The sequence below is a fragment of the Eulemur rufifrons genome, chromosome 23, assembly GCF_041146395.1.
Source record: "Eulemur rufifrons isolate Redbay chromosome 23, OSU_ERuf_1, whole genome shotgun sequence".
Lineage (NCBI taxonomy): Eukaryota > Metazoa > Chordata > Mammalia > Primates > Lemuridae > Eulemur > Eulemur rufifrons.
In genome coordinates, this window is record NC_091005.1 from 25,546,877 (window position 1) to 25,574,475 (window position 27,599).

Below are 27,599 nucleotides of genomic sequence, written 5' to 3' on the forward strand. Positions count from 1 at the left end.
TTTTCCATGTGTCTCTTTCCATCTCTGCTCATCTCACCTCTCTGTCTCCACCTCTGAACATCTAAAATCTCTGTCTCTGACCATCTAACAATGGCTCTGACCATCTGTTTCTGACCATCCTTTCCCGTCTGGTCCCCGACCCCAGGGAGTGCAGGGTGTCCTGGCCCCCGGGCATCCCTCCAAGTAGCTCCAATCTCCGTCGAGGGCCTAGAACGATAGCGCCAGATGTTTCCCAAAAGGGGACCCTCAGGTAGTGCGCCCGGATCGCGAGTGGGGGAAGTGGACGCAGAGGCCTGGGGTAGCCGCGACGGCGGGGAAAAGAACCAGAGAAAGGAAAACTGAGGGGAAAAGTGGGGGAGGGCGAGTAGGGGGTGGGGCCAAGGAGGGCGGGCCTGAGTGCGCCCCTCTCCCTCCCCCCGGCCTCGCTGCCAGAGCCCTCCCAGCCCAGCCGGCCACATCTGGCGGCCGCCCTCCCTTGCTTCCGCTGCATCCAGACTTCCTCCGGCGGTGGCTGGAGGCTGCGCATCTGGGGCTTTAAACATACAAAGGGATCGCCGGGACCTGCGAGGGCAGGCGGCCGCGGCGCGGGCCGAAGCGCGGGGGTCGGACCATGAGCCGCTGAGCCCGGCGAAGCCAAGGCGACGGAGCAAGCGGCCCCCCGGCGCTGCGCGGCGGAGCAGGCGCCAAGCAGGCGGCGACGCGGCCAGGAGCCCTGAGCCAGCGACCCCCGGGCAACGCGCGGGGCCCGGGAGCGCGACGATGGAGGCGCGAGCGGCCCGGGGCGCGCTCGCCGGTCCCCTGCGGGCGCTCTGCATCCTGAGCTGCCTGTTGGGCCGCGCCGCCGCCGCGCCGTCGCCCATCATCAAGTTCCCCGGCGACGTCGCCCCCAAAACGGACAAAGAGTTGGCTGTGGTGAGTTGCTCCGCTGGCCTCAATGGCCAAGTTTAGACAAACTTCGGAGGCACAGAGTGGGGGCCTCCCTCGCCCCTCCGCAGTGGGCACACGTCGTGGGGGAGGAGCTTCGATGAACTGCTTGGGGGGTCGTAGGCTCGCTGTTGGAGGGATCTCTTGCAGACGGTGGGGAAGCTCTGGTGAGTGGAGAAGACCTTTGGTAAACAACTGGGCAACCTGCAGGACACAGCAGGGGGCGACAGACAGGAGGGGGAGGGCGAGAGGGGTGCTTTGGCAAACTGATGGAGAGGGCCCCTTTGTGAATAAAGGGGTCCTTGTCTAGTTTATCTGGGGGATTTGGCAAGGGGGATGGCTTCGTAAACAACTTTCGGTCACATCTGGGGGTTTGGCAACAGGGCCCCTGGCAAGCGTCTTGGTAGGCCTTTGGCAAACAGCTAAAGGGGTCTTTCTTTTTTTTGCAAATGGGGAAGTTTGGGAAGGGGTACGTTGGCACACAATTTGGGTAAACTTTTGCACGCCTGAGAATGGGAGGGAACTCTGGCCAAAGCGGGGCTTGGCAAACGTCTGGGAACCTTTGGCACACATCTGGAGAGGGGCCTTAGACAAACAGCTTGAGGGGACCGTTTGTTCAGTAATTGGGGCTGGAAGCAGAGAGTGCATCTTTTCTGCCTGGCTTAATGGGCATGTTGGCCAGGATGGTCAAGGGTTGGGCCTGTGAAAGTTTCCTCGAACGTCTGCAGGAGAACTGAGGACAGAAGAAGAGGACTGACCAGGCGGACGGGAGGAGGGAGAGGCAGGCGCAGGAGGGCCCCTGGCGCGTGGGGCGGGGGCGGACTGCGCCCTGCTCTGGTCGGAGAGCGGCCAGTGAGCCCTCCTTCCTGGCGGGGCTCCCAAGCTGAGGCTCAGATGTTGTTTTGCTAGCGTGAGCCCGCCTGGCTTGAGGGGCACCCTTGCGGCAGCTCTACTTAAGCAGAGACTGAGGAGGGGCAGCTGAAACACTTTACCCCTCACCCTGGAAGCGCCTCGGGCTGGGGACCCCTTAGGATGTCCTCTCCAGCCCATAGACCATCTATTGCCTCAGCCACCCTGGCCTCCATCCAGCCTCCTCCCCAGCCTGTCCAGGGTAGTGCTCCCATGCTCTCTGGTCACCCTCTAGGACTTGATGCCAACCCTCTCCCAGCCCCCATCCTTTTCCAGCATAGATAGGTGGGTTGGGAGACCTCCTTACATTTTTAGAGGGCTGCTTTTTTCAAGGGTCTGAAAGTGACTGGCAGTGATGTGCCTGTTGGTTGGAGTGGGTAATGACAAAGCTACTTGGGTCCCCATCCCCACACCTTCTCCAGCCAACGGAAGTCCATGCTGCCCAGAAGTAATGTCATGGGGGCTTGATGGCTTTGGACTTGCACCCTCTGGCTTCACATCAAGGCCTGCATGCACTGACTGACTGGCCTAGTCATCTTGGGCAAGTGATTTAAAGTCTCAGTTTCTTCATCTGCAAACTGGAAATAATAATGGCATCTATCTCCAGGTTAAAGGGGTGGTCATCTTAGAGGCTTGCCTGGCACGTGGAAAGCACTCAATAAGCATTAGCCATCATTACGATCATATTATTATTATCGTCGTACCCTCTATTTCCCCTTTCCTAACTGCCCCCAACAAGGTTAGGGCCACCGTCATGAGATCTCCTGGCTCCTTTCACCATTCCATCCCAGCATTTATCACATACTTAATTTTGCATTTATTTGTGATTTATCAGCCTCCCTGCACTGGAATTTGAACTTTAGAGACAAAACTGTCCATCTCATTTACCAGTTTATCTCCAGCAGTAGCATGGAGCTTGGCACCTGGTAGGTGTCAGAAAGTATTCATTGAATAAATAAATAAGCTGGTTGGGCCCTGAACCTCTGCAGGAGCCTGTTCAGTTTTGGCCTCAGTTTGAGCAGAGCCAATTGTATAGCCCCTGAAGGACAAGACCATTTTCTTTTTGGAAATAGCAGATTCAGGATTTGAACACAGGTCCGTCTGCTGCCAGAGCCCATGCACATGGCCCTTGAATCTCTTCATAAGAAAAAGGGAGGGAAATAATCCCTAAGTCACCAGCTTTTAAGTGGACAAGTGAGATGTTGGAAGTGAAGGAAGGATGCTAGAGTGTCATGGCTCCTAGCATGGGCTCTGGAACCGGATTGCTTGGTCTCAAATCCAGATCTGCCATTTGTGAGCTGTGTGATCTTAGGCAAGTTTCTTAACCTATCTGTGCTTTAGTTTCTGCCCCTGTGGGATGGGTATAATATGTCTGTGTTATAATGTTGTAAGCATTGAATGAGTTAACAGATACTGACCTCAGCGCCTGGGCATATAGTCAGCACCAACATGTATGTAGGAGCCATGTTCTCTACAGCTATTATGTCACTCAACTACTGTGTGACAGCACTGGTTTGGGAACCCAGGACTCCACCCAGTGCTCTTGGATCCTTAGAATATATCCTGTCTGGACTGTGGGGCTGGACTGGGTCACTGCAGCCTGCTGGGGTCGATACTGTGCCATCCTAATGTGGCTGCTTGCCTTGGGCGCTCGTTTCTTCCAGCAATACCTGAACACCTTCTATGGCTGCCCCAAGGAGAGTTGCAACCTGTTTGTGCTGAAGGACACACTCAAGAAGATGCAGAAGTTCTTTGGGCTGCCACAGACAGGTGAACTTGACCAGAGCACCATCGAGACCATGCGGAAGCCACGCTGTGGCAACCCAGATGTGGCCAACTACAACTTCTTCCCCCGCAAGCCCAAGTGGGACAAGAACCAGATCACATACAGGTGCCAAGGCAGGGCTGGGGGAGGCTGGGCCATCGAGCTGAGGGACACGAAGTCTCCTTGGGCCTTGTCTTCTTCCCACTCAGGGGAACCATGAGGTATCTTTTGGGAGCGCTTGGCATCTTAGGGAGTTTGGAAACAAAGTTCTTAGGAGATGGAATCAGACAGACCTGAACTTGAGTCTCACATTTACTGTGTGAGGCACTGGCCTACTTTTCAGTGCTGTGCGTGTTGGCTTTCCAGTCTACAAAATGGGGCTGAAAAGACCCTTCTTCGTTGGGTAGGTTGGGGAACTAAGCTACATTGCACTTATGTAAAGTGCTTTCACAGTGTGTGACGCATAGCAAGAGTGTAACAAATGTTAGTCATCATAATATTATTAGATGGGGTCACTGGGGCAGGCAGAGGGAACTTGATGATTGGTTGCTAATTGGGCTCTTATAGAGTTGTTATAATTGGTTGCTAATTGGGCTGAGAGCTCCGCTCTGTGTGTCTGGTGTTGGATTCCAAGGGTGAGATCTTTGTCCTGTGTCCCCTATGCACTATTTTTGTCCCAGCCTGCCAGCCAGGAGTGAGAGATGGGACTCCTGAGACAGGGCTTGAAAATGTGGACTGGTCTGGAACTCCAGGGGACCTCAAGGAATTCTGGGGGGCCTGTTCCTTGGCAGTGCTGCCTGCTCAACCTGCACACACATGCATGCATGCACATGCATTTCCACTCCTCACATGCTTATGCACACCCTTGCATGTTCATGCACATACACATGCATTTGCACACATCCACGCACACTCACATACACACGCTCGCACACATGCATTTGCACTCACATGCATTTCTACCACCTCCAGGATCATTGGGTACACGCCGGATCTAGACCCAGAGACGGTGGATGACGCCTTTGCTCGTGCCTTCCGAGTTTGGAGTGACGTGACCCCACTGCGGTTTTCTCGCATCCATGATGGAGAGGCTGACATCATGATCAACTTTGGCCGCTGGGGTAGGCAGAAGAGGGGCTGGCAGGGGGGTCAATGTAGAGACAGGGGGTGATATGGACCTCTAGAGGCGTGGGGTCCTGCTGGCGGCTTAGATAGCGGAATAGAAGGTGTAGACACCGGCGGTGGTTTAGGTGGGGTGCAGACACTGGAGAGCCGTGTTAGTGCGGGGGCAGGCGCTGTGCTGTGGCATAACCTGGAGGCACTGTCAACCTAAAGTACGTAGTTGCTGGACTGTCCAATGCGGTAGCCACTAGGTACATATAGCTATTTAAATTTAAATTAGTTAAAATCAAAAGAAAATTAAAATTCAGGTTTTTGGGTACAATGGCCACATCTCAGATGCTCAGTAGGCGCACAAGGCTAGTGGCTATTGGATCGGATGGCACAGCGGAAGACTATTCCCATGGTCACAGAAAGTCCTGTTGGATGAAGCTGGCAGACGCTGAGGAACCGTAGATAGGAGAGTGGGTCAGGCTCAGTGGAGCAGTGTAGACAGGAGAGTGAGTGTAATGGAACCCAGGGTCAAGGCGGCCACACAAGTTGGTAGCGTCAACACTGGCAGTAGCACAGACACGAAGATGGGTAGTGTAGACACTGAGTGGTGTAGGAATGAGGGTAAAGGGCACAGGCACAGGAAACAGTGTAGACGTTGGGTGGGTGGTGCGGACCTGGTGGCAACTAGGCCTGAGGGTTGGTGCTTTAGATATTGGTGATAGTATGACCTGTAGGTAGGTCATAGGTCAAGAGGTCAGTGATGACAGCAGGGTAGATGGTACAATGGGGACAGTGAGTGTAAGGGGTGAGGACATGGTGTGGCAGTGCGGGTATGTGGGCAGGTATCGTGTCATGCTGGTAGTGTAGACAGCGAAGGGAGGTGGGATAGATACTGGGGGCCAAGCAGACTTGAGGAAGCAGTGTGGACCACAGGATGGTGACAACCGGGCCAGCACACCTCTACTGAGTCCCTGTGTTCCCCATCCTGGACAACCCCAATGGGATGGGAGAGGGGACAGAAGCTGAGAGGTCTAAAGGCTCCACACATGGGTTGAGGTGTTGGATGGGTTTCAGGGTCCAGCAGGGGCAGCTAGAAGCTGAGACCCAGTGTGTGTTTCAGAGCACGGAGACGGGTACCCCTTTGATGGCAAGGACGGACTCCTGGCCCACGCCTTCGCCCCGGGCACTGGTGTCGGGGGAGACTCCCACTTTGACGATGATGAGCTATGGACCCTGGGAGAAGGGCAAGGTAAGAAAGGGACCCTTTGCATGGCCCAGACCTCCTCTCCAGCCCTCTGCGTGCCTCCTTGTCCCCTAGCAACGAGGGCTGTGGCTTCCCTGACAACCTTGGGAAGCTCCATCTGCTCCGTCTACTTGGACCAGGGAGATGGGAGGGGAAGGGAAGTCACACACCTTGGTGAGTCAGAATCCTGGTCTCCAAAGAAAGGCCTGGAGAGGTCGAACCTCCAGTCTCTGTTGCCCCCAGTGGTCCGTGTGAAGTACGGGAACGCCGACGGGGAGTACTGCAAGTTCCCCTTCCTGTTCAACGGCAAGGAGTACACCAGCTGCACCGACACGGGCCGCAGCGACGGCTTCCTCTGGTGTTCCACCACCTACAACTTCGAGAAGGACGGCAAGTATGGCTTCTGCCCCCACGAAGGTGAGCATCGCCCTGGCCCCCGGCTTGTCCCCTCAGCCCTCCAGCGTCCCCTGCTGCCTGCCACGCCCTTCCCTCCACCCTCCACACTCCCCAGGACGGGCAGTGCCAGGCAACCAGTGTCCACCCCAAAGCCCTGCATTCAGGTCCCACCATCCCTGCGTCTCTCCCACCTGTACCGTTCTTTTCTTAATACTTTGATTAAGTCAAGTCAACTCTTCTGAAGTCCCACCACTAGCAATATTTGTGAAATCATAGGTTTGATGTGCTAATTATTTTTTTCTAACATCCATTAGAATGAACTTAGAACTATTAAATTTCCCAGTGGTTCTCTCTAGAACCAGTCTCTACCCTCCAACCGAGACTGAGGGTTCAAGGGCATGAGGAGAGGCTTGGGGATGGGTGGAAAGCCCAGATGGGGTGGCAGGACACAGACCAAGGCTGGACCCCACCCTGTCCTGGGGCTGCCAACCCGGAAATTTCAGCCACTGCGCCTGCCTGGTCCTCATGCTGACTGGGCTCGTGAGTGTGCGTGTGTGTCTGGTCACGGGGCTAATGCCATCTGCCTCTCTTGGGTTCTGTCTTTCTCTTCTGCCACTCTGTCTAGCTTGTGTTTGCATCTCTGTGTCTTGACAAAGACATTAGGCTTGACTTAATATTTGTGTGTATGTGCTTGTCAGTGCTGGCGACATAAAATTTTCAGAGATTTTGAAATCATGTAACGTTTTAAAAAGGGGTAATGGGTAAGGGTATTGACATACTCAATCCTTTTTTAAAATACCACTTCATAATCATAAATCACAAAAAGACAGTATTGTGACTTCATACCAAATTAAGTCATTATATTTGATAGTTCTGGAAATTGAAAGCCCAGCAAATCGGAGAAAATAGGAGAAAAATCCAATTTCTAAATTTTACCTTCTTCCCCATCCCATGAAGACTCTTTAGTCTACATAAAGACTCTGTGAATTTGGGGCTGTAATTTTACATGTTTGTGAATCTTTCTGACCCCATTGCAACAGAACACTGAGCACCAACCATCTAGATAGAAGGAAAGAAACAAAGAGCTAGTTAAGTGTCTTCCTGTTTACACTTTTATTACCAAAGCTGAACTTGATATTAAGCAAGAGTTCAAGCCATTCACCATTAATAAGTCAGAAAGTTTTAAGTAAAAATATTTTCTGTATCTTACATTTCCCAGTAGGGATTCAGGTGACGTTAACCCTTCTATGTGTCAACCCTCTGATCGGAACAGAATGCCTTGATAATAGAAGTGGAAACAGCTGTATTTCATAAGTTTGGGAAGGGTTTTTCCCTGCATTGGACATTAGCCCTTTTCTTGGTGTTTAGCCAGGTACAAATGCGCACAACATGCACGTGTTTAGGTCTCGGGGCAGAGGTCCTTGTTACTCAGCCCCTGCTGACTGCTGAGTCAGCGTCTGATTCTTGCCATCCTTGTTGTGGGGTGTCCGGGAAGACACAGGGGCTTCCTGGGTGGTGGAAGTGCAGTTGATGGGAGGCCATGGGCAGGAGGCTGGCGTCAGTCAACGTTAACACTTTGCCTTTCCCTACTCTGAGGCCACCGAGGTATCTGGGCTCAGTTTTGCCTCTTTCTTAGGTCCCATTGTTTCTGGCATTGCAGACAAGGTTTCTTGGTTAGGGGAGGGAGGGAGAGGGGAGAAGTGAGGATGTGGGGCCCCAAGTCCTGCAGTGGGAGGCCAGGGACTGGGCCCCATTCTGGCCACAGTGGAGTTAATGGGGGCTGGTGAGGTCACCTCTGGCGCTGTTGTGCACAGATGGTCCTTGTTACGCACTTGTGGTTTTGCTAGTTGGCAATTCCAGAGACACCATTTTGTAGCTTCGGGGTGGATGAGGGGATGGGGGAGCAGGGGGAGAACCCAAGACAGACAGGCCAGACTCTGAACCCCCCTCTCTCCCCGGCTCTCCAGTCATGGCTCCAGTCTTGGGGAGGTCAGAGTGGGAACCTGGAGTGTATAGTAAAAGGTTCCCGGAGACGCTCCCTCCCCCTCCCTCCCTGCTTTTCTCTCCTCCCCTCCCCGCTGCAGGGACTGCAACAAGGCCATCTGGGAAAGGCCTGGGGTTGAGAGGAGGTGAAGCTTTCCTCTCTGTGCACACGTGTGCGTGTGCATGTGTGTGTGTTTGAGAGTGACCGAGAGAGTGAGAGAGACTGAGACAGTGTGTTCTCTGGTTTTTAGTTACAGCCCTCAGCCACTTCTTTTGTGACCATAAGCAGTTCCAGAACCAGCTTTCTCTAAGCCTCAGTTTCCTTATCTGTCAAATGGAGAAAGACTTGCAATTCTGCCCACCGTGGATGATACATTTAGCAATCTCCATGGTGTGGGGCATGGACCAGGCGGAGTGGACAGCGGCCAGGGGGCGGGGGCAGGGTTCTGGAGGTCCCTGCTGTGTGCCAGGTGTTAACCATTTCGTTGCTGGGGATCCACAACGTCCCAGGGGAGGGATTGGGTTGCCCAGGGAGACAGGGGTCCCCTCTGGGAGCTCAGAGAAGCAGTTCTCTACCAACCTGTAAGAGAGAGTTTTTAATATTGAAACAACACAACAGCCTCGCTGGTGTGAGCCAGGCTGGTGGGCGGCCAGCCAGCCCTGTGCCCAGGCAGGTGTCTCTCTCTCATTCGCATCCTCCCCTCTCTCCCCGACCCCAGCCCTGTTCACCATGGGTGGCAACGCCGATGGACAGCCCTGCAAGTTCCCGTTCCGCTTCCAGGGTACATCCTACGACAGCTGCACCACCGAGGGCCGCACGGATGGCTACCGCTGGTGCGGCACCACGGAGGACTACGACCGCGACAAGAAGTACGGCTTCTGCCCGGAGACCGGTAGGTGTCCCTGCCTCTCCCTGCCCTCAGGGTCCAGTGACCTGCTGTCTAATAGAAAACCCACAAGACCCCCCATTTCCCCAGGACAGGGGTGGTAGTCAGGGTACTTACCAGCCAGTACAGCCTGGGCACCGAAATCAGAGCAGACATTGGGCACCAACAGCCAGTTCAGCAGAATTGGCGGTGCCTAAATGTCAGGCCGGCCCAGGACCCTCTGAATGACCTGCACCCCTTTTCTGTCTGCCTCCCTGACTAGTGTTTCTCTCTCCCCCTCTCTGACCTTGCAGTCTCTCTTTCCTGCCCTTCCTAGTCTGTGTCTCCACCTTTTAGTCTGTTTCTCATTAAGGGCTCCCTCTGTCTCTCCCTCCGTCCCTCCCTCCCTCCTTTCTTACTTCCCTTCCTCCAACATGTATTTAGTGACACTCTGTGCAGCAGACACAGAGGCTGGTCTCCCCTGGACCTGCCTGTTGGGGCTCCCAGTCGAGGAGGGTGTGCTGGTGCCACCCGCTGTGCCCAGCCCCCTCCTCCAGCCCTGCTGCCCATCCACGGGAGGCTAATTGTAGCTCTGATGTGGCTGCCTGGGTTTGAATCTCAGCTCCAACGCTTCCTAGCAGTGTGGGCTCAGGCGAGCTTCTTAATTTCTTTGAGCTCCAGTGTCCCCATCCATGAAATGGGGGTAACATTTGCTGCCTACTGCACAGGGTTGTTATGGGGGTGGGCTGAGAGGTGTATACAGCACTTGACACAGTGCCTGGGACTGAGCAAGTCCTCGGTAAATGAAATTTGTTAATGTCGGCATCATGTCATTGTTTCCTGGGGGTGGCCTTCGAGGCCCCTTGACCCATGTCCCTGACCCCACAGCCATGTCCACTGTTGGCGGGAACTCGGAAGGCTCCCCCTGTGTCTTCCCCTTTACCTTCCTGGGCAACAAGTACGAGAGCTGCACCAGCGCCGGCCGCAGCGATGGGAAGATGTGGTGTGCGACCTCGGCCAGCTATGACGACGACCGCAAGTGGGGCTTCTGCCCCGACCAAGGTATGAGGCCCCGGCCACTGGGCAGAGACACCAGACATCGCCCCACCCCAAACCTGGGCTGGAAACCTTCCTGGGACCCCACCCACCTCAAGCATAGACACTGCCCCTCAGACACCCACCTACCCCGGTGTGGACACTGCGCCTCCTCCCAGCCCCGCCCACCTTGGCCGAGACGATGCCCATCCGGGTGGAGACACAGCCTCTGAAACCAGACCCCATTACCCCAGTAGCCACCTCCTGGGTGGAAATCGACACGCCTGAGGACATACTTTCTTCGCTCCCTCCTTAGCCATCCTCCAGGAACCGCTGTTATTACTAAAAACGTCTGAATTCCGGGCACAGGTCACTCTGCCCTGGAGAGATGACATTCCCACTCCACCAGAGATGCCTTCAAGGAGCTTCTGGGCGGTAGATGAGAGGAAAAAGGAGTAGCCTCCTGCTTGCTCTGACCCCACAGGCCACGCAGCCCGGGGAGCCCCCAGAGCCCTGCCTGCCCCATTGGCACCATCCTCTGCCAAGGCGTACGTGGCGGGTCCTCGTCAGCACTGGGTGCTGAGGACACAGCCGGCTGGGATAGCTGTCTGCCCTCCAGGACTCCTGGGCTGGGGAAGGAGAGTGACCCTGAAATAGTCTGCGACCTTACTGGGTTGTTGGTGCAGAGAGCAGGGTGCTTAGGGCCCTGTGCTTATTCTAGTCTTCAGGGTCCAGGGTCATCGGGCTCAAAGCTCCCTAATGGCCCGCAACGGCCAGGTGAGTGGGCTGGTGCAGGGCCCGCTGGAACTAGGTCAGCCTTATGTCACTTTCATTGTTTTACTCACAATGAGATGGTCTTTGGCAAGTGCCGGCTGATAGAGGCTGGCCAAGGGAGATTTTCTTATCCCTGCTAAATTCTGTGCTGTGATTTAACCTGCTCTCTCCAGCCTTCTACCTGCAGGTAGATTCTCCATCTGCCTGAGTGGTTCAAGGCTCTAGAGCTGAGTAGCTCACCTGGGGGTGAATATCAGTTTCCTAGGGCTGCCATGACAAAGTGCCACAAACCGGTGGCGTAGAGCAACACAAATTTATTCTTCCCTGCTTCCGGAGGCTGGAAGTCTAAAATCAGGGTATCAGCAGAGCCATGTTCCCTCTGAAGGCTGCGTCACTCCTGCCTCTGCCTGTGTCATGACATGGCTTCTCCCCTCCGTGTCTGTGCCTCTCTGTGTGTCCTTCCTCTTCTTACAAGGACACAAGCCATGTTGGATTAAGAGCCCACTCTCCTCCAATATGATGTCGTTTTGAATACATCTGCAAAGACCCTATCTCCAAATAAGGTCACATTCACAGGTCCCCAGGGTTAGGACTTGAAAAAATCTTTCGTGGGAGCGATGCATTCAGCCCACAACAGGGTGTGACATAGGGTTTGCTCACTGTCTGTGGCTGAGCCTGGGTGACCACTCCTAGTGGGAATGGTTTTGCTGGGACAGAAATGTTGGCGCCACAGGGCCAGCCTTTCCCTATCCTTTTACCTCTTCAGAGACCCCAAAGGACAGATTTTGCCCCTAGTTGTTACAGATAAACACGAAAAGCCAGGAAGCATGATTTTTTTTACAAATGAGACTTTAAGTAGAGAATTTACAGATGTCACTTGTCCTCCTCCTTTATAGCACACCTGCAGCCTACCCTGGAAAGGGACAAGAGGACTTTGGTTGACCCCACCTGGAAGCAATAGGCATAGTGTATTAATCCCAGAATTTCCAGAGAAGGAAAACTCGATACGTGCCACTTCCAGGGCCCTCAGCCCCACTGTGGGGACGTCCTCAAAAGTCTCTATCACTCAGCCAGGTCCTGACTCCCCTGTCATCTCTCTCCCCATCTTTTCTCCCTCTCCCCTCCCTGCGGCCTTCAGGGTACAGCCTGTTCCTCGTGGCAGCCCACGAGTTTGGCCACGCCATGGGGCTGGAGCACTCCGAGGACCCCGGGGCTTTGATGGCGCCCATTTACACCTACACCAAGAACTTCCGCCTGTCCCACGACGACATCAAGGGCATTCAGGAGCTCTACGGTAAATCCCAGCTTGGGGCTTCCGGGCGGGGTCTGGGGAGGCCATGCACCCTGCGATGGAGGCCCAGGGGGTGGAGCCAGCAAGGTCCCAGCTATCAGGACTGCCAGCGACAAGGACAGTGTGGGAGGCAGCAGTGTGGACCCGGTCCTGGGGAGTTGGAACAGTGCTCCACGGGGACACTGGGGTAACCCCTTCTTGCAAACAACGCTAGCATCATGCCCTCCTGGCCCCCATCTCTAGGACTGTCCATTTCTGGGTGAATAAACTGAGTCCCGAGAAAGGTAACCTTTCTGGCCCAAGGTCACACCGGTTTAAGCAGCCGAGTGGGGTTTAGAGTCTAGGAGAGTTGGCTAAGTCCAGGGCAGCATTTTCCAGCGTGTGGAATGACCATAATGATACAGGGGTGAAAGTTTCTAGCTTTCATAATGTGTTTTTATTTTAATATGTAATAGGAACATGACAACTAGTGCCAAAGACCAATGATTTATCATTAGTGCTTACAGTGAGGCTGGAGTTTAAAAAGTCAGTCCATTCTTTTAAAAAAAAAATTAAATATGTAATGGTTCTGGTGGTACCTGGACCAGGCCAAAGTAGCACAAGCAGTGCCTGAGTGATGACGTTTTGGGAACACTGGACTCGGGAAAGACCCTGGATCTGGGCTGAGAGGTGCTGGGTTCAAGTGTGGCCACTGCCACCTACCAGCTGCAGAGATTGAGTGAGCCTTTGCCTGTTGGGACTCAGTTTCCTCGTCTCGAAAAGGTGACATGAGGAGTGAAGGAATTAATCCTTGAGAAAGTGCCGCATCCCTGGTGCTGGACCCTCAAGCGGCCCCCCTGACCACCCTGGGTGTAAGAATCTGAGCTTTGGATTTGAATCCTCAGCCTTTCTGGGTCTCAGTTTCCTCATCTGTAAAATGGTATAGTAATGCTACCCCCTCCCAGGGATGCAGAGAGACTGATGTGACTGATGTCCGTAAAGAGCATGTAGAAAGTACAAAGGGCCACGGGATTCTGGTTTCTTTCCACGTCCAGGCGCCTTCTCTTTATCCTAATGGGCTTACACTATTGTCAGAGTACGATTCCTTCAGACCCTTAGCAGGGTGGGTGGGCAGCCCAGTGGGTTCAGCCTGGTGGCGAGAACCCCAGGAACTGGGGAGAGTCTGAGGTTTGTTGTCCTCCCCCAGGGGCCTCCCCTGACACTGACACTGATGCTGGTACCGGCCCCACCCCGACGCTGGGACCTGTCACTCCCGAGATCTGCAAACAGGACATTGTCTTTGATGGCATCGCTCAGATCCGTGGTGAGATCTTCTTCTTCAAGGACCGGTGAGTGCAGGAGCTTGCTTCTTCCCTCCTTGCCCCCATCCTCTGCCCTTTCCTCGTCACTCTTGTGCCCCCACCCCTGGCTGAGGACGTCCCTGGGTGTTCACAGGGTGACCTGTATCAGATGGTTTTTGCTGTGCCGCAGACACCTCCGGATCTCAGTGGCTTAGCGCTCAAGCATTCATTTGCCCCTTCGTAGGCTGTGGGCTTACGAGGTGTCCTGGGTCCTGGCTGCAGTTTGTCACTCTTTTCGCTGGGAATAGGGGCTACTCATGGCAGATGACAGGGTGCAAGAGGCTGAATCAAACACCCTTAAAGCCTCCATTCCCAGGGTCAATCCCAACACCTACCCTAGAGGAGGGGACTGCAAAGTCACATGGCAGCACACACAGATGTTTCATACTAAATAGGGATGGAGGGAAGAATTGGGAACAATAATTCAGTCTGCCACAGGCCTTCTGTGGCCTGTGGCCTTAAATGGCCAAATTGCTCTTTGTATGGGTAGCAAGTGACCACTGGGTGGAGAGAGGCAGTATTCTTCGTGCTGTAGATAAAGGCCCCCACTCGGTTGACCAAGGGCTGAGACTCACCCTAATTCCAGAGTCCCCTGGAGAAGGGCAGGCAGTACCTGGGACCTCATCAAAGGATTCATCCATCTGTCTATCATCCGTCTATCCACCCATCACCACATCCATCCTTCCGTCATCCATCCATCCATACACAACTACATCCATCCTTTTATCGTTCCTCCATCCATCCACTCACCAATTCATCCGTCATCCATCCATCCACCCATCCATTATCCATTATCCATCCATCATCCAATTATCTTTTCATCCATTTATAGAGTGTAGTAGTTGAGAAAATGGACTTTGGAGTCAAGAGTGTCTGGGTTAGAATTCTGGACCTGCTACGTAATGTTTACATGATCATAGGCAAGATAATTATCTTCTTTGTACCTTGGTTTGTTCATCTATAAAATGGGGCTAATATTCCAACCAATTTCACAGGGCTGTTATAAGGATTAGATGAATTTAGTGCTTAGAACAATGCCTGACACAATAAGTGTATTCAATCATGTTAGCTACTATTATTGACAAATAATTATTTGGGATCTACTGTGCCAAATACTTTGCTAGGCTTTAGTAGGTGGGGGAGGGAGGCAGAGGGGCTGCTTAATGTCTAGATCAGGGTTCTCAAAGACAGGTACCCAGGCCTTCCATACCAGAACCACCTAGAGCAGTGGTCCCCAACATTTTTGACACCAGGGATCTGTTTGTTTCATGGAAGACAATTTTTCCATGGATGGTTGGAAGGGATGGTTTTGGGATGATTCAAGCACATTACATTTATTGTGCAGTCAAACCTCTCTGCTAATGATAATCTGTATTTGCAGCTGCTCCCCAGCACTAGCATCACTGCCTCAGCTCCACCTTGGATCATCGGGCATTAGATTCTCATAAGGAGCATGCAACCTAGATCCCTTGCATGCACAGTTTATAGTAGGGTTCGTGCTCCTATGAGAATCTAATGCTGCTGCTGATCTGACAGGAGGCGGAGCTGATGCAGTGATTCAAGCAATAGGGAGTGGCTGTAAATACAGATGAAGTTTCGCTGCTCACCAGCCACTCACCTCCTGCTGTGCGGCCCGGTTCCTAGCAGGCCATGGACCAGTACCAGTCTGAAGCCCAGGGGTTGGGGACCACAGATCTAGAGTGTGGATATTAAAAGTGTGGGTTTCTGCTCCCAGCCCCAGGTCCTCCAACTGGAATTTCTAGAGGTGGGCCCCAGGAATCTGCATTTTAGCAAATTCACCCCATGATTCTGGTGCACAGTAAAGTTTGTGCATCATCAGTCTGGTGTGGGAAACAGAGGCAGAGAGAACTGACAGTAACACATGGCAGAATGAAAGAAATGTTATCACAAAGGCATCAGCAAGATGCTTTTGTGGGCACGTCCCAGCCAAGGAAAGCTTCACAGAAGAGGCAGCATGTGAGCAGAGGCTTCTTAAGGGAGAAACAAGATTCTGGTGGACAGTGATGGGGGCGACAGGCGGGGAGGGTGTTTGAGGCACGGGGAACTGCAAAGCCAAGCCATGGAGATGTGAAAGTTCCTTGCTTGGACAGGGAGGAACAGAGAGCATGGTGAGGTTAGAAGATGTTCCAGAAACGTTCAGGAAGGGCTTTCTCTGCTCTGGACACTGGGCCAGGTGCTGGGGTGCAGGTCCCCTGCCCTTCGCAGGGTCTGCTGGCCAGCAGGGAGATGGCAAGAATGCAGTGAGAGATGGGACTCAGAGGGCAATTCGAAGTCCAGTCCCATCCGGCCTCGAATGCCCACGCCAGGATGTGGAACAGCAGATAGCAGTGCTGTCCTGCAGCCCCGTCACAGGGATCCCCAATGTCCTTTCCTTGGGGCACTTCCTACTCGGGAAGCCCTGACCATGTGCAGATCTGAGACGCAGGAGCCTAGGAGAGGGTGCAGAGGCCTAGGCTGGAGCCATCGCTGGCCTGCCATGTCACAAGTTCTTTCAAAAGGAAGTTGATGAGTGTTTAATGGGCTCATTGAATTAATCAATAAATATTTAAGCACGAATCATGTGTAAAAACTGGTGCTAGCACTGGGGGAACAAGAAGGATAGTCTTGCAGGGTGATTAAACTCAGACTTTGGAGTCAGATCTGGATTTGAATCGTAGTGATAACTTGCTTAGGAATTTACTTAGTAATAACTACGTAATTAAATCTTTACCTCTCTGAGCTTCATTTGCCAAATAAGGATTGTGATACCCTCCTGTATCAGGTTTTGCTATAAATAACGGAGATACCCTGCCCCCGGCGCCAAACTCAACCCAGCTTAAACAGTGGGAAGAAATTATTCTCACATGTTACACAGTCCAGGGTTAGGGCTGCCTGCAGGGACAGAGAGAGGGTTAGTGACTTGATGTCTTTGTCCACTGCCAACCTCTGCACTGACTTCATCCGAAGGTTGGGTGCCCTCATGGTTACAAAGCGGCTGCCAGTGGCACTTTGGGGCTACAATCCCTGCCCACGTCCAGCAGGAGAGAAAGAGAAAGACACACACACACACAATCTCCAGATGTGCAATACAATTCTATCTGTTCAATTTTATCCTGCCAGTGTAAGTCATATGGCAATTGCTGAATCTATAATAGTTGACAGGGAGTGCTAAGCTCTGACTGGCTTAAATCAGTAGTTTTCAAACTTCAGCATGCATTAGAATCATCTGGAAGTCTTGTTAAAACAGATTCTGGCCCCAAGCCCAGAGTCTGATCTATAGATCTGGGGAAGGACCCAGTCATTTGCATTTCTAACGAGGCCCAGGTGACGCTGAGGCTGCCGGTCTGGGGACCACACTATGAGGACCAGTGGCTTAGACTAATCAGTACCTACTCCCATCATGGGGACTGGGGCCACAGGGTGTGGGGAGGTGAAGGATGGGTCATGAATGTGGAGTTCTGGGAGGAAGGATAATAGGGAAATAGATAACAGATGCTGGGTAGACTGCCAGGAGTACATGTTATCTTATACTGTTGGGAGAATTAAATAACAAGGTACATGAAGTGCTTGGCACTCAGTAGGCCCTCAACAAGTGATAGCTCTTACTCTTGCCAGCGTGCACAGATCCATTCCATTTCGATTCAGGGAACGCTTCTGAGTGCCGTCAGCTCCTGCCTCAATTGGTGTCTGGTTAAATAGGAGAAATAAGACAAACAAACACACACTACTGTTCCAGGCACTCAGTGTTGACGGCGTGGAGAGGCTTAGAGGAGGGAGAACACAGTATGGACAGAGCTAGGCCGGGAAGGCTTCCTGGAGGAGGCAGAGGGGGAGGGAAAGGGGGCTGGGTGCATCTTGCAGAGGGGAACTCTGTCCATTCTCCAGCCTCCTCCAGCCTTCCTTTGATCCTGCCTCCCCCTCCCATCATGGAATCATCACTGGATGATTCTGGGTGGGCTTGGGAGGCACATGTGGTTAGAGCTGCAAGCTGCAGAGAGACTGAAGGTGTGGCTTCCTGTGTCCCCTACCCTCCCCCAGGTTCATTTGGCGGACAGTGACGCCACGTGACAAGCCCATGGGGCCCCTGCTGGTGGCCACATTCTGGCCTGAGCTCCCGGAAAAGATTGATGCCGTGTACGAGGCCCCACAGGAGGAGAAGGCTGTGTTCTTTGCAGGTGCGTGGGAAGGGTCCTGCCTCGGCCCCTGCTCCCTGGGCCACTGGAACAGGGCTCCTGCGGGGCCCACGCTCACTCCCCCTCCCAAACCACAGCTCCCGTGCACCTGTGGCTGCCCCCTCTCCTTTATGCCTCCAGTCCCGCAACGTCACCCCAAAGAGTGGGATTCCTCTGGGAGATGGGTTCAGACACCCAGCAGCAAATAGCGTTAACTCAGGGAGTGCATATTCCATTTTCTTTCAATTCTTTTTCAATCCTTCCGATTCTTTTTCTAGAAGAAAAAAAAATGTCAGTTTAGTGCTAGTGTATCTCTATCAGCCCTGTGTGTGTGTGTGTGTGTGTGTGTGTGGTGTGTGTGTATGTGTGTGTGTGTGTGTCTTTCTCTCACTTTTCTAGTGCTAGAGCCTTTGGCAGGTTTTGGTGAGAATTTTTACAAAACCGACTTGTCTTAATTTTTAATTTGAAACACACATTTATTTTAACTGAAGTTAGTTATGATAGGGTGGTGTTTCACACCAGGACAGAAATGGATTAGTCAATAAATGATATTTGGACAACCAAGAAATTTTGAAAAATAAATTTATTTTTTAAAGATTTCAACATGAATTCACCAAAAACAAAATATTAAGTAAATAATAATAGAAGGACTCTCTAGAAGTGGTAAAAATCATCAAGGTAAGGGTCTGTATGACCAAAGTTTGGGAAGCCCTGCTCATTCAATGCTGGTTTGAGCACTGACCATGTGCCGGGCTTTGCCAGGCCCTGGGAATACAGCCCCGGCTCTCTTGTTGTTTGCAGACTACTCAGGAGACAGCAGGGTGTCAGACGGGAGTGCAGAAGGACCATGATTGGAGGACCCAGGGGGTCCCTGTCCTGGGCTGAGGTGGGATCACAGGAAAGGCTTCCTAGAGGAGACACAGGCTCTGCCAAGACTGTGCGGACTTAATGTCCCACCCACCGATCCCCATCTCCCATCTCCTCCACCCCACAGTGATCACAGGGCACCTCTGTGCGAGTCAGAAAAAGGTGCCTCTTCCTGGCAGGCGTGGCCCTCAGGGTGTGTGACCTGTGAGGCTGGTCCCATCCCCCGACTGGCCGCCTTGGCAGGACACCTTCTCTAATCGACTTCTAAAATGCTACGTGTGAGCCCTGATTCTGAGCGCTGAGCCCAGACGTGAGCAGGAAGCTGTGCCCTGTTGAGAATGGCTGCAATGGGGTCCCCTGGCAGACAGGTGACAGGAGGAACAGGCTGGCCTGGGGGATTTTGACATCAGCCACCAATGCACCGCACCCTTCGCTTCCACTGCAGGGAATGAGTACTGGGTCTACTCTGCCAGCACCCTGGAGCGAGGTTACCCCAAGCCTCTGAGCAGCCTGGGATTGCCCCCTGACGTGCAGCGGGTGGATGCTGCTTTTAACTGGAGCAAGAACAAGAAGACGTACATCTTCGCTGGAGACAAATTCTGGAGGTAAGACGGGGTGGTGGATAGCACAGCAGCGCGGCTGGCTGCCTGGAGGTGTGGAAAACACACTGAGGCGTCCTTGTGCCGCCTGGGTCAAGTTCAGAGGTTGGTGGGCCACGGATGCCTACTCTCTGGTCTCTAAGCTATCAGGGCTGCTTAGATAAAATCTGGGTCAGAATCTCCTTCCCCTTTTCAGAAGTCTTTTGCTTGGGCCTGTGTCTGGCCTGGACCCTCACATTTGGGCTAACTCACTGACGAAGGGGTAACTAAAATAAAGAGAATAGCTGCTACTACTGACAGTATGTGCCAGATGCTAGCCCTAGGGCTCTGTGAGGTGGGTGTTATTATTATTCTCATTTTACACATGAGGAAACTTGGGTTCAGCAAGGTTAAGTAACTAGCTTAAGGTCACACAGCCAGGTAGTGACAGGTTGGGATTTTTTTTTTTTTTTTTTTTGAGAGAGGGTCATACTGTGTCACCCTGGGCTAGAGTGCAGTGGCATCATCATAGCTTATTGCAGCCTAAAACTCCTGAGCTCAAGCGATCCTCCTGCCTCAGCCTCCCAAGTAGCTGGGACTGCAGGCACGTGCCACTATGCCTGGCTAATTTTTTTCTATTTTTTGTAGAGATGGGGTCTCACTCTTGCTTAGGCTGGTCTTGGAACTCCTAACCTCAAGTGATCCTCCCGCCTCATCCTCCTAGAGTGTTAGGATTACAGGCATGAGCCACCACTCCCAGGGACAGATGGGGATTTGAACCCTGGCATTCTGGCCCCCAGAGAATATGCTAGTCTTCACTGTACTATACCATACCGTACTCGGGATAGTGGGGTTCCAAGAGATGGGGGTGGTAGAAGCAGGGATGGGAGAGAGTGCATATGAAGAGGCCCGAGAGATGGGTGCCCCAGCCATTCACAGGAGCCATCGTCCCAATCAAGCCCCTTGGAAGCAGCAGGTGCCCTCTGGCATGCCCACAATAGGCCCAGGGGCCGTGGGCACAGACTGGCAGGGGAGCAGTAGGGAAGCAGGTAGCTCTCTGCTCCAGGCCATGCGCAGGGAAGGGTCCACTTCCGAGAGGCCATGGTCAAGGCTAAGGGGCCAAGGAGTCCAATATGCTAGAATGGTCAGTGAGAGGCAGCTTAAACCTCAGAAGTTTGATTTATAGTTCTCCACACTTTACAGATAAGGAAACTGAGGTCCAAAGACATTACATAACTTGTCCAAATTATTTATATGTAAGTGTGTCGGCACAGAAGCAGGATTATAGCTGCTTCTCCTGTCTTCTAACCCAGTCCCCTCCACCACATCCTCTGGGTCATTTGGTCAATGGGGTGGGCAGAGGGGCTTTCACGGTGTCTTTCTATCCCTTCCTTCCTAGTGTTGCCACACTCATCCTGTGCCTGCCACTGCTTTGGGGCCCCACCAGGGAACTACTCAGAGGGCACTCCCTGAGCCCTTTGTTCGCCAACCCTAAGCGATCGCGCTCCCTTCCCAAGGCCTCTCTCTTCTCCCCCTTGCCCCCTCCCACCCCTCCCCCAGCTGCCCTGCATTCAGAAGCCGTTTCTATCCCAGGCCTGCCCATGTCAGGGTGGAATTCCAGACATATTGCTAAGACGCTTAGCAACCTAAGCTGATTGATATCTCAAGCCTCAAGAAAGAAAACAGTCAGTCAGGCAGGAAACCGCGGAGTGGGCTTTCTACCCACAGGCTCCGGAACACTCCCAGGAGCCAGCACGTACTGCGAATGGCATCTCGGCATCGCAGGCGCTTCTGGATCTCCGAGTCTCAGGACTGTGGGCAGTGGGAGGCACAGAGCACAGACACATGCATCTTAGAATCATGAAGCCCTGGCAACTCCGAATCACGGTGTTGGCAGGACTTTATAATCACTCTCCCATACACTCTGTGTGTGTAAACACACAAGAACAGATGTGTCCACGTGTGAACATCACACACACACACACACACACACACACGCTGCCATGCAGGCTGTGGCAGTGCCCTGTGGGGTTTTCAGGCAGACTTATCTGCCTCCCAATCCTTTTCCACAACAGGCTCACCTCTCAAAGCCAGGAACAGGGTGGACAGCCTGCTCTGTAGAGAAACTTCCTGAGGCTTCCCTAAAAGGGGGCAGAGCTGAAGGGCCAGTCAGAGGCTCTGGGCTGGGCTTCCAAAGGAGACAGATCTGTCTCCCAGGAGAGGTGTTTAATGAGCCTGTGACCCTGGCCCTGGTCTGGAGTCCGCTGAGGCCCCAGAGGCCTCCTTGCTGGAGAAGGGGAAAGAGCCCCCGCGGACAGAGTGTGAGCAGCTGCCTCCGGCATGCCAGGGAGTCCTTAGTCCCTGCTTTGAGAAGCTTCCACTAAGCCCACAAATATCCGTTCAACATCTCCTATGTGCCGGGCACTTAGCTAAGTGCTGGGAAGACAGTGGGCAAGAAATAATCAGTCCATGCCCTCATGGAGCTTATAGTAGAGCGAGGGAAAGAAACATAAACACATCTGAATCAAATAATAGTTGCTCTCAGTACGGGGACAGTAGAACAGCCCAGGCCCAAGGCTGTGCACATCACCTGTGCTTCTCACTTACAGTATCATTAGCCCCTTCGTCCAGGTGTGGAAACTGAGTCTGAAGGGCTCAGGAATACACATATGGAAAAGCTGAGACACTTTCTATGTCTGTGTTTTTCACACCTGCTGTTCACTGCAACTCCCACAGCTGCGGAGAAGTTCCAGACTGTCCCAGAGAACTTCTCAAAACAGTGTGCCCGTGAGCGGGAAACACTGTTCAAAGAGATTATGGGCACAGAGAGGAAAGTGAAGAGGTATGGTCCCCTTCAGAGCAAACATCTGGTGCTGTGGTGCTTGTATTCTTCTGGATGAAAAGAACTTGGCAGCAAAATAGCTCACTTCTCTCAGCCTCAGTTTCCTCATCTATACAATGGGGCTGATTCCTGCCTTCCCCACCTTCTGTGGGTAGAATAAGAAAGAAATGAGGGCAAGTTCAAGCTTGGGACACATCTCGGAGCCACCATAACCCTAGGGAATGTGGTTTGAGGGGCGAGTGGAGGTGAGATGGGTGGGAATGTCGGGATTTTGAGCTGGGGACTGTGGTGCCCTGGGTCGTGAGGGGGCACGGCAGGTTGTGCGAGAAGCAGCCTTACGATGCAGCTGGGATTAAGGAAGGCTCTTCTGGCAGTTTTCGGGGGATGGGCCGAGGGAGAAGACCCCTGCAGAAGGGAGCCACAGGGCAGCTGTTGTTACCCAGGGTGGAGTGGTGGGCTGCCGTGGGGAAGGAGAGAGCCGCTAGGAGGCAGCGCAGAGGAAAGCCTGGCTTTCACCAGGACGGGATTCGAACAGATCTGTCTAGAAAATTAGTTCCATGAGGCCGAGACTTGATCTTGTTTACCGAGATATCCACACGCACATAGTGGGAGCCCATTAAATATTTATAGAATAATGAAGTGGGAAACAAAGGAATCAAAATGTTTTAGCATTTAAAAAGTTCTCCAAAAAAATTGTAAAAAACAGAGGTGCAGCCGCCCAGGGAAAAGAACATGCCAACTAATGCCCGAGGTATTTCCCCTAATTAAAGGCAGAGCCCAGAATGACGACACACCCTGAGAGCTGCAGCCAGCACTGAGGCGGCCCGTGATCCACCCTGTGACTGACAGGCCGTGGACTCACGTGCACCACCTCGCATTGTCACCTCACTGCCAGCCACGATCATCTCGGACGGGGGGTGTCATCTCCACTTGGCAGAGGACGAAGCAGCCATTTGTCCGAGCCACACAGTGAAAGAGTGATGGGGCAGAACCCCCAGCCCAGGGCTCCTACTCTGGTGCTCCTCAGACTACAGCAGGATCTGTCTGTAAAGGAACTAGCATTCAATACTGAGTATTACTACTTACCAGACGTGGGGATGGATGCTTTGCATGTGCTATTTTGTTTAATATGTATTAAATACACTAAATTAAATATAACCCTCTTTTACAGCTGGTAAAACTGAGGCTCAGAGAGCAACTTGCAGCCCTGGAACCAGACAGAGCTGGGAGCAGCTCCTGAGTCTCTGGTCTGTAAAATGGGTGTTACGGTAGTAACCGTGTCGTAGGATTATTGTAAGGATTGAAGGAGCAAGCGTGTGGGGAAAGTGGTTAATATACCTCTTGACGTGTAGTCCGTGCTTCATAAACGTTAGCAGTCATCACAAGATTGTCTTTATGGGATTGTCTGGAGTCCTGTAATTAGTAAGCAGAGGAGTTGGGCTTCAGACTCTGACTGCACGGCCTCCCGCTGCCGCCAGCTGCCTCACTGAAGGGCTAGGTCTGGTGTCTCAGGCCCACCCAGGAGCCACCAGCGGGCCCCTCCCACCCAGGCTGGGGGAGGAGTGGGCTTTCGAGAGGCCCTGCTGGCTCACCCTGTCTGTTTCTTTGCAGATACAATGAGGTCAAGAAGAAAATGGATCCTGGCTTCCCCAAGCTCATCGCAGACGCCTGGAACGCCATCCCGGATAACCTGGATGCTGTCGTGGACCTGCAGGGCAGTGGTGAGCCGCCCAGCCTCTGTCCGCTTTCTAGGACTACCCCCCCCCCCCGCACCCCCCCCTAGCCAGGGCCCAGCTCCGTGCAAGCACACACTCCCTCATTGTGCCGGCAGGCATGCGGTGCTCCGGGGAAAACAAACCAGCCCCTTCAGCCCGGGGCTGGGACGGCTTCCAGACCCCTGACCTCTGCTCCCTCGGCCTGGCTCCAGGAAGTAAGGCCCAGAAAGGCTCCTCACAGCTGCAGGGCCTGGAGCCAGGGCCGGAGAGGGCGGGAGGCCTGGAGCAGGGAGGGAAGGAGGGACATGGGCTCCTTGCCCTGGATTCATTCTGGGGTTTGATCCAGGCCCTTCTTCATCCTGCAGGAGGCCTTGTTTGTGGCCGCCTCCCATTAGCAGAAGGGTGGCTCCGTCTGAGACAAGGCAAACTTTGTCATGCTCTGTTGCTCGTGTGGCAGAGATCCCCGCTCAGCCCGGTCTGCCCTGGTTCCTTGCTGAATAAAACACCAGCATCAGCGAGGGACCGAATTTGGAGCTGGAAAACAGTATTCCTGGGGAAGCTTCTATGAACTCTCTAGGGCCCTAGAAATGAGTCCAATTTGGCTTTTTAGAGATTTCATTTAAACTCCATAGAATTTTTTTTTTTTTTTTGACTGCCTATTGTTATGCTGAGCACAGCGCTTGGACCTCCAGTGGCTACCAGTCTTACATATCCAAGAAAAGGCAGTGCCCAATCAGGTGCTAGATTAAGGATAATCTTCAATAGCGAACGTCTATTAAGCACCTAGTATGTGCTGGGTTTTTTTTTTTTTTTTTTTTTTAAAGTAAATGAGATCGTGTGTGCCAAGAGCCAGAGATTCCATATTCTGTAGGGGCCAGGCAGGTAGCACAAATGAATGAATGAAGTGGGCAGTGGCAGACGATAGGGAAGGGAGGGGTCTGTGGTGAACCAGGGAGCAGCACATGGCTCATTTACAGGGGACAGGTGCTTCTCAGTTTCTGATGATTATACCTGCACGAAGGAGGGCGCTGTGTTGTTAGATGTTCTAGTTGTTTTTAAAAGAAGCCAGAAATCTGTGTTTTCATGTGACTTTTCCAGATGTTTACATGTTGGCAACTTATTCAGATTTAAAGACAAACAAAACAAAACAACTTGTGTGAGCCAAATAAAACCCATCTGCGGGCTCGATAGGGCTGGAAGCCTCTTGTTTTGCCACCTCTGGTATATGGAAAGTGCTTAGTTTGGTGCTTGTGCTAACAGGGGCGGTGGGGGGGGGGTTATTATTATTAATAGCATGTGTTATCTAACTTAACCCTCACCGCAAACCCTAAGAGGTTGGTGTCTTTATCCTCATCTTAGAGATGAGCTAACAGGGACTAAGAGAGCTTATTTCCGGAGCATTTCTCTTCCTCTAGTCCTGGAGGGGTCTCTTCTGTTTTAACACATTGAGTGCCACGCTACAAAAACAATTTTTTCCCCCAGGACCATGGTGTTTTATTCAAACAAAACAATCCTTTCTAATTTATTATTTTTATTGTTTTCTGTGTGTGAGTTATATGCAATGCAATCCACGTTTTTAGAATTAAATTGTCAATATTAATTGTAACAATAAGAACATCAACAAGTATTAATAAGATTTTCATGAACCAACTGCAGGGTTTTGCTTCATGTGGCCCCAGGCTCAAAACTAGCCTGAGTTAAACACAACTCACATGGCAGTCAGTGTGTTAAAAGCTTCTCCCCTATGCCATGCAGACATTCAGAGCTCCCAGAACCTTCTATGTGCCAGAACGTCGGGATGGGGTGGTCACAGCCTCTTTGTTTTCTCTGTCCCAGGTCACAGCTACTTCTTCAAGGGTGCGTATTACCTGAAACTGGAGAACCAAAGTCTGAAGAGTGTGAAGTTTGGAAGCATCAAATCCGACTGGCTGGGCTGCTGAGCAGGCTTGGCTCGCACAGGCCCTTCCTCCACTTTGCCTTCTGCTCACTCGGCCCTGAGCACTGGAGAGGGACCCACGGAGGCCCGGCAGCCCTGCCCGCAGCTCTGTGGTTAATCAGCACTCTCACTCCCATCTGGTAATTTAAGATTCCAGAGAGTGGCTCCACCCTGTGCCCAGGATAGGTGCTGATTTGTACCCCTCCCAGGTGCCCTTCCCCCTCCCGTCCCGCCAGCCCCCAGAGCCACCCCTAAAGAGATACTTTGATATTTTCAATGCAGCCCTGCTTTGGGCTGCCCTGGTGCTGCCACACTTCAGGCTCTTCTCTCTCTACAACCTTCTGTGGCTCACAGCACCCTTGGAGCCAATAGAGACTGTCTCAAGAGGGCACTGGTGGCCCAACAGCTTGGCATGGGGCAGTGGGATAAGGGCATGGCCAGGTGGCCACCCTAGACACTTTTCACTGCTGGCTGCCTTAGAACCTTCTCTACATTAGCAGTTTGCTTTTTTGTATGCACTTTGTTGTTCTGTTTGGGTCTTTTAATTTTTTCCACTTTGAAATTGCATTTCCTGACAGAAGGACTCAGGTTGTCTGAAGTCACTGCACAATACATCTCAGTCCACGTAGCGATGGTTCCCTTGTTCACTCAATTCAGTATGTCCCTTCGCAGTTGCTTCCTCCACTGGATGGAGGAACACCAAGCCATGGCTCCCTGCTCTGCCCTCCCTGCCTCTCCCTTCAACAGTTCCCCATGGGAAATGTCAACAAATACGAATAAAGACACCAATTGTGTGGCAATGTTTGCCATCTATTTTAGCAAGGCACAGACAGGTGCCACAGCCCCAGCCAGAAGAGGAAATTTTAAAGTCCAAATCTCTGCTTCCTTCAGGGCACAGGTGATATCTGCTGGAAAGCTCGGAGCTTCCAAAGTAGAAAGTAAAAAAAAACCTCAGAATGGGCGAGCTCCATCCCTCTGTCCTGTAGGAAGCAGCAGCAACTCTGTGGTTGTAGTTGTGATGTCTGTTCATGGTTCGCGTTCTGAGTGTGTGTCTTCATTAGCAATCATACCAATGCTAATGCTACTATTACTAACAATGAACAACAACACCCCCCCTCCATTAATAGAATGCTTACTATGTGCCAGGCACTTTACTTGCATTGCTTAATTTAATCTTTACAACCACCTAAAGAGAAAGGCTATTATTAATTGAGTCTTACTGATGAAGAAACAGGACTTAGAGAGAAGTGATTAGCCCAGTGTCCCACAGCTATTAGGTAAGAGAACCTGCATCAAGGCCAAAGGATGACCTCGAGGAGAAGTTGCAGCCCTCAGCCCAGAACCCCATCAGCCCCTCCATAACCCCTAAAACCACCCCAAGTAAACACACTAGGAGAGAAATAATATGCTTGCTTCTAAACACAGCTAACATTAATGGATAAGCTCCTTATTCCTGCTTCCTACCAGCCTGTCCATCCCTAATCCCCTCCTAGATAGAAATTATGGAGCTACTACCAAACAGAAATTTAAGGCCTGGGCCCCTTCTGGCTCTCATAGTCTGATGGTGTACTGCTTCCGGCCTCTCATGGTGGGCTGCTGGGGAGGGGTTAAGGAGTGGACAGGACTCTCTAGAGGTGATCTCAGTGGGCCTGAAGTCATCTTCTCCCATGGCCTGCCCCCTGGCTCAGATTCTTGAGGATCCCTGAAAGATAACCTGTGCAAGTATCTGGCTAAAGAGCCTCGAGGGTCTGCCAGCCCCTACGTGAAGACCCCCGAGGCTGGGGACTCGTATTATGGCTGGAATATACTGTTAGCAAGGTACTCTGTTACATTAGAAAATTCAGCTGCTC

At 52.4% G+C, this 27,599-nt stretch overlaps 1 protein-coding gene across 2 annotated transcripts; it reads left to right on the top strand.

Annotated features, from left to right (window-relative positions):
• The first annotated feature begins 483 nt into the window (after window positions 1–483).
• Window positions 484–26,978, top strand: MMP2 (matrix metallopeptidase 2). 2 transcript variants are annotated; one of them, XM_069456687.1, is made up of 13 exons: window positions 484–912; window positions 3,498–3,724; window positions 4,571–4,719; window positions 5,832–5,960; window positions 6,198–6,371; window positions 9,053–9,226; window positions 10,088–10,261; window positions 12,147–12,302; window positions 13,486–13,627; window positions 17,678–17,814; window positions 19,124–19,283; window positions 23,710–23,819; window positions 25,650–26,978. In XM_069456687.1, exons 1-13 carry the CDS (start codon window positions 760–762, stop codon window positions 25,751–25,753), a joined length of 1,989 nt encoding a protein of 662 aa, XP_069312788.1. In that variant the 5' UTR covers window positions 484–759; the 3' UTR covers window positions 25,754–26,978. The 2 variants fall into 2 exon arrangements, with proteins under 2 accessions (XP_069312788.1, XP_069312790.1); XM_069456689.1 differs by lacking the exon at window positions 484–912 and adding an exon at window positions 1,269–1,327.
• Window positions 26,979–27,599: the final 621 nt, after the last annotated feature.

Coding starts and splice junctions, on each gene's coding strand:
- MMP2 (XM_069456687.1), top strand. CDS start 760: ATGGAGGCGCGAGCGGCCCGGGGCGCGCTCGCCGGTCCCCTGCGGGCG. Junction 913..3,497: donor CGGACAAAGAGTTGGCTGTG/GTGAGTTGCTCC, acceptor CGTTTCTTCCAG/CAATACCTGAACACCTTCTA. Junction 10,262..12,146: donor GGGCTTCTGCCCCGACCAAG/GTATGAGGCCCC, acceptor TGCGGCCTTCAG/GGTACAGCCTGTTCCTCGTG.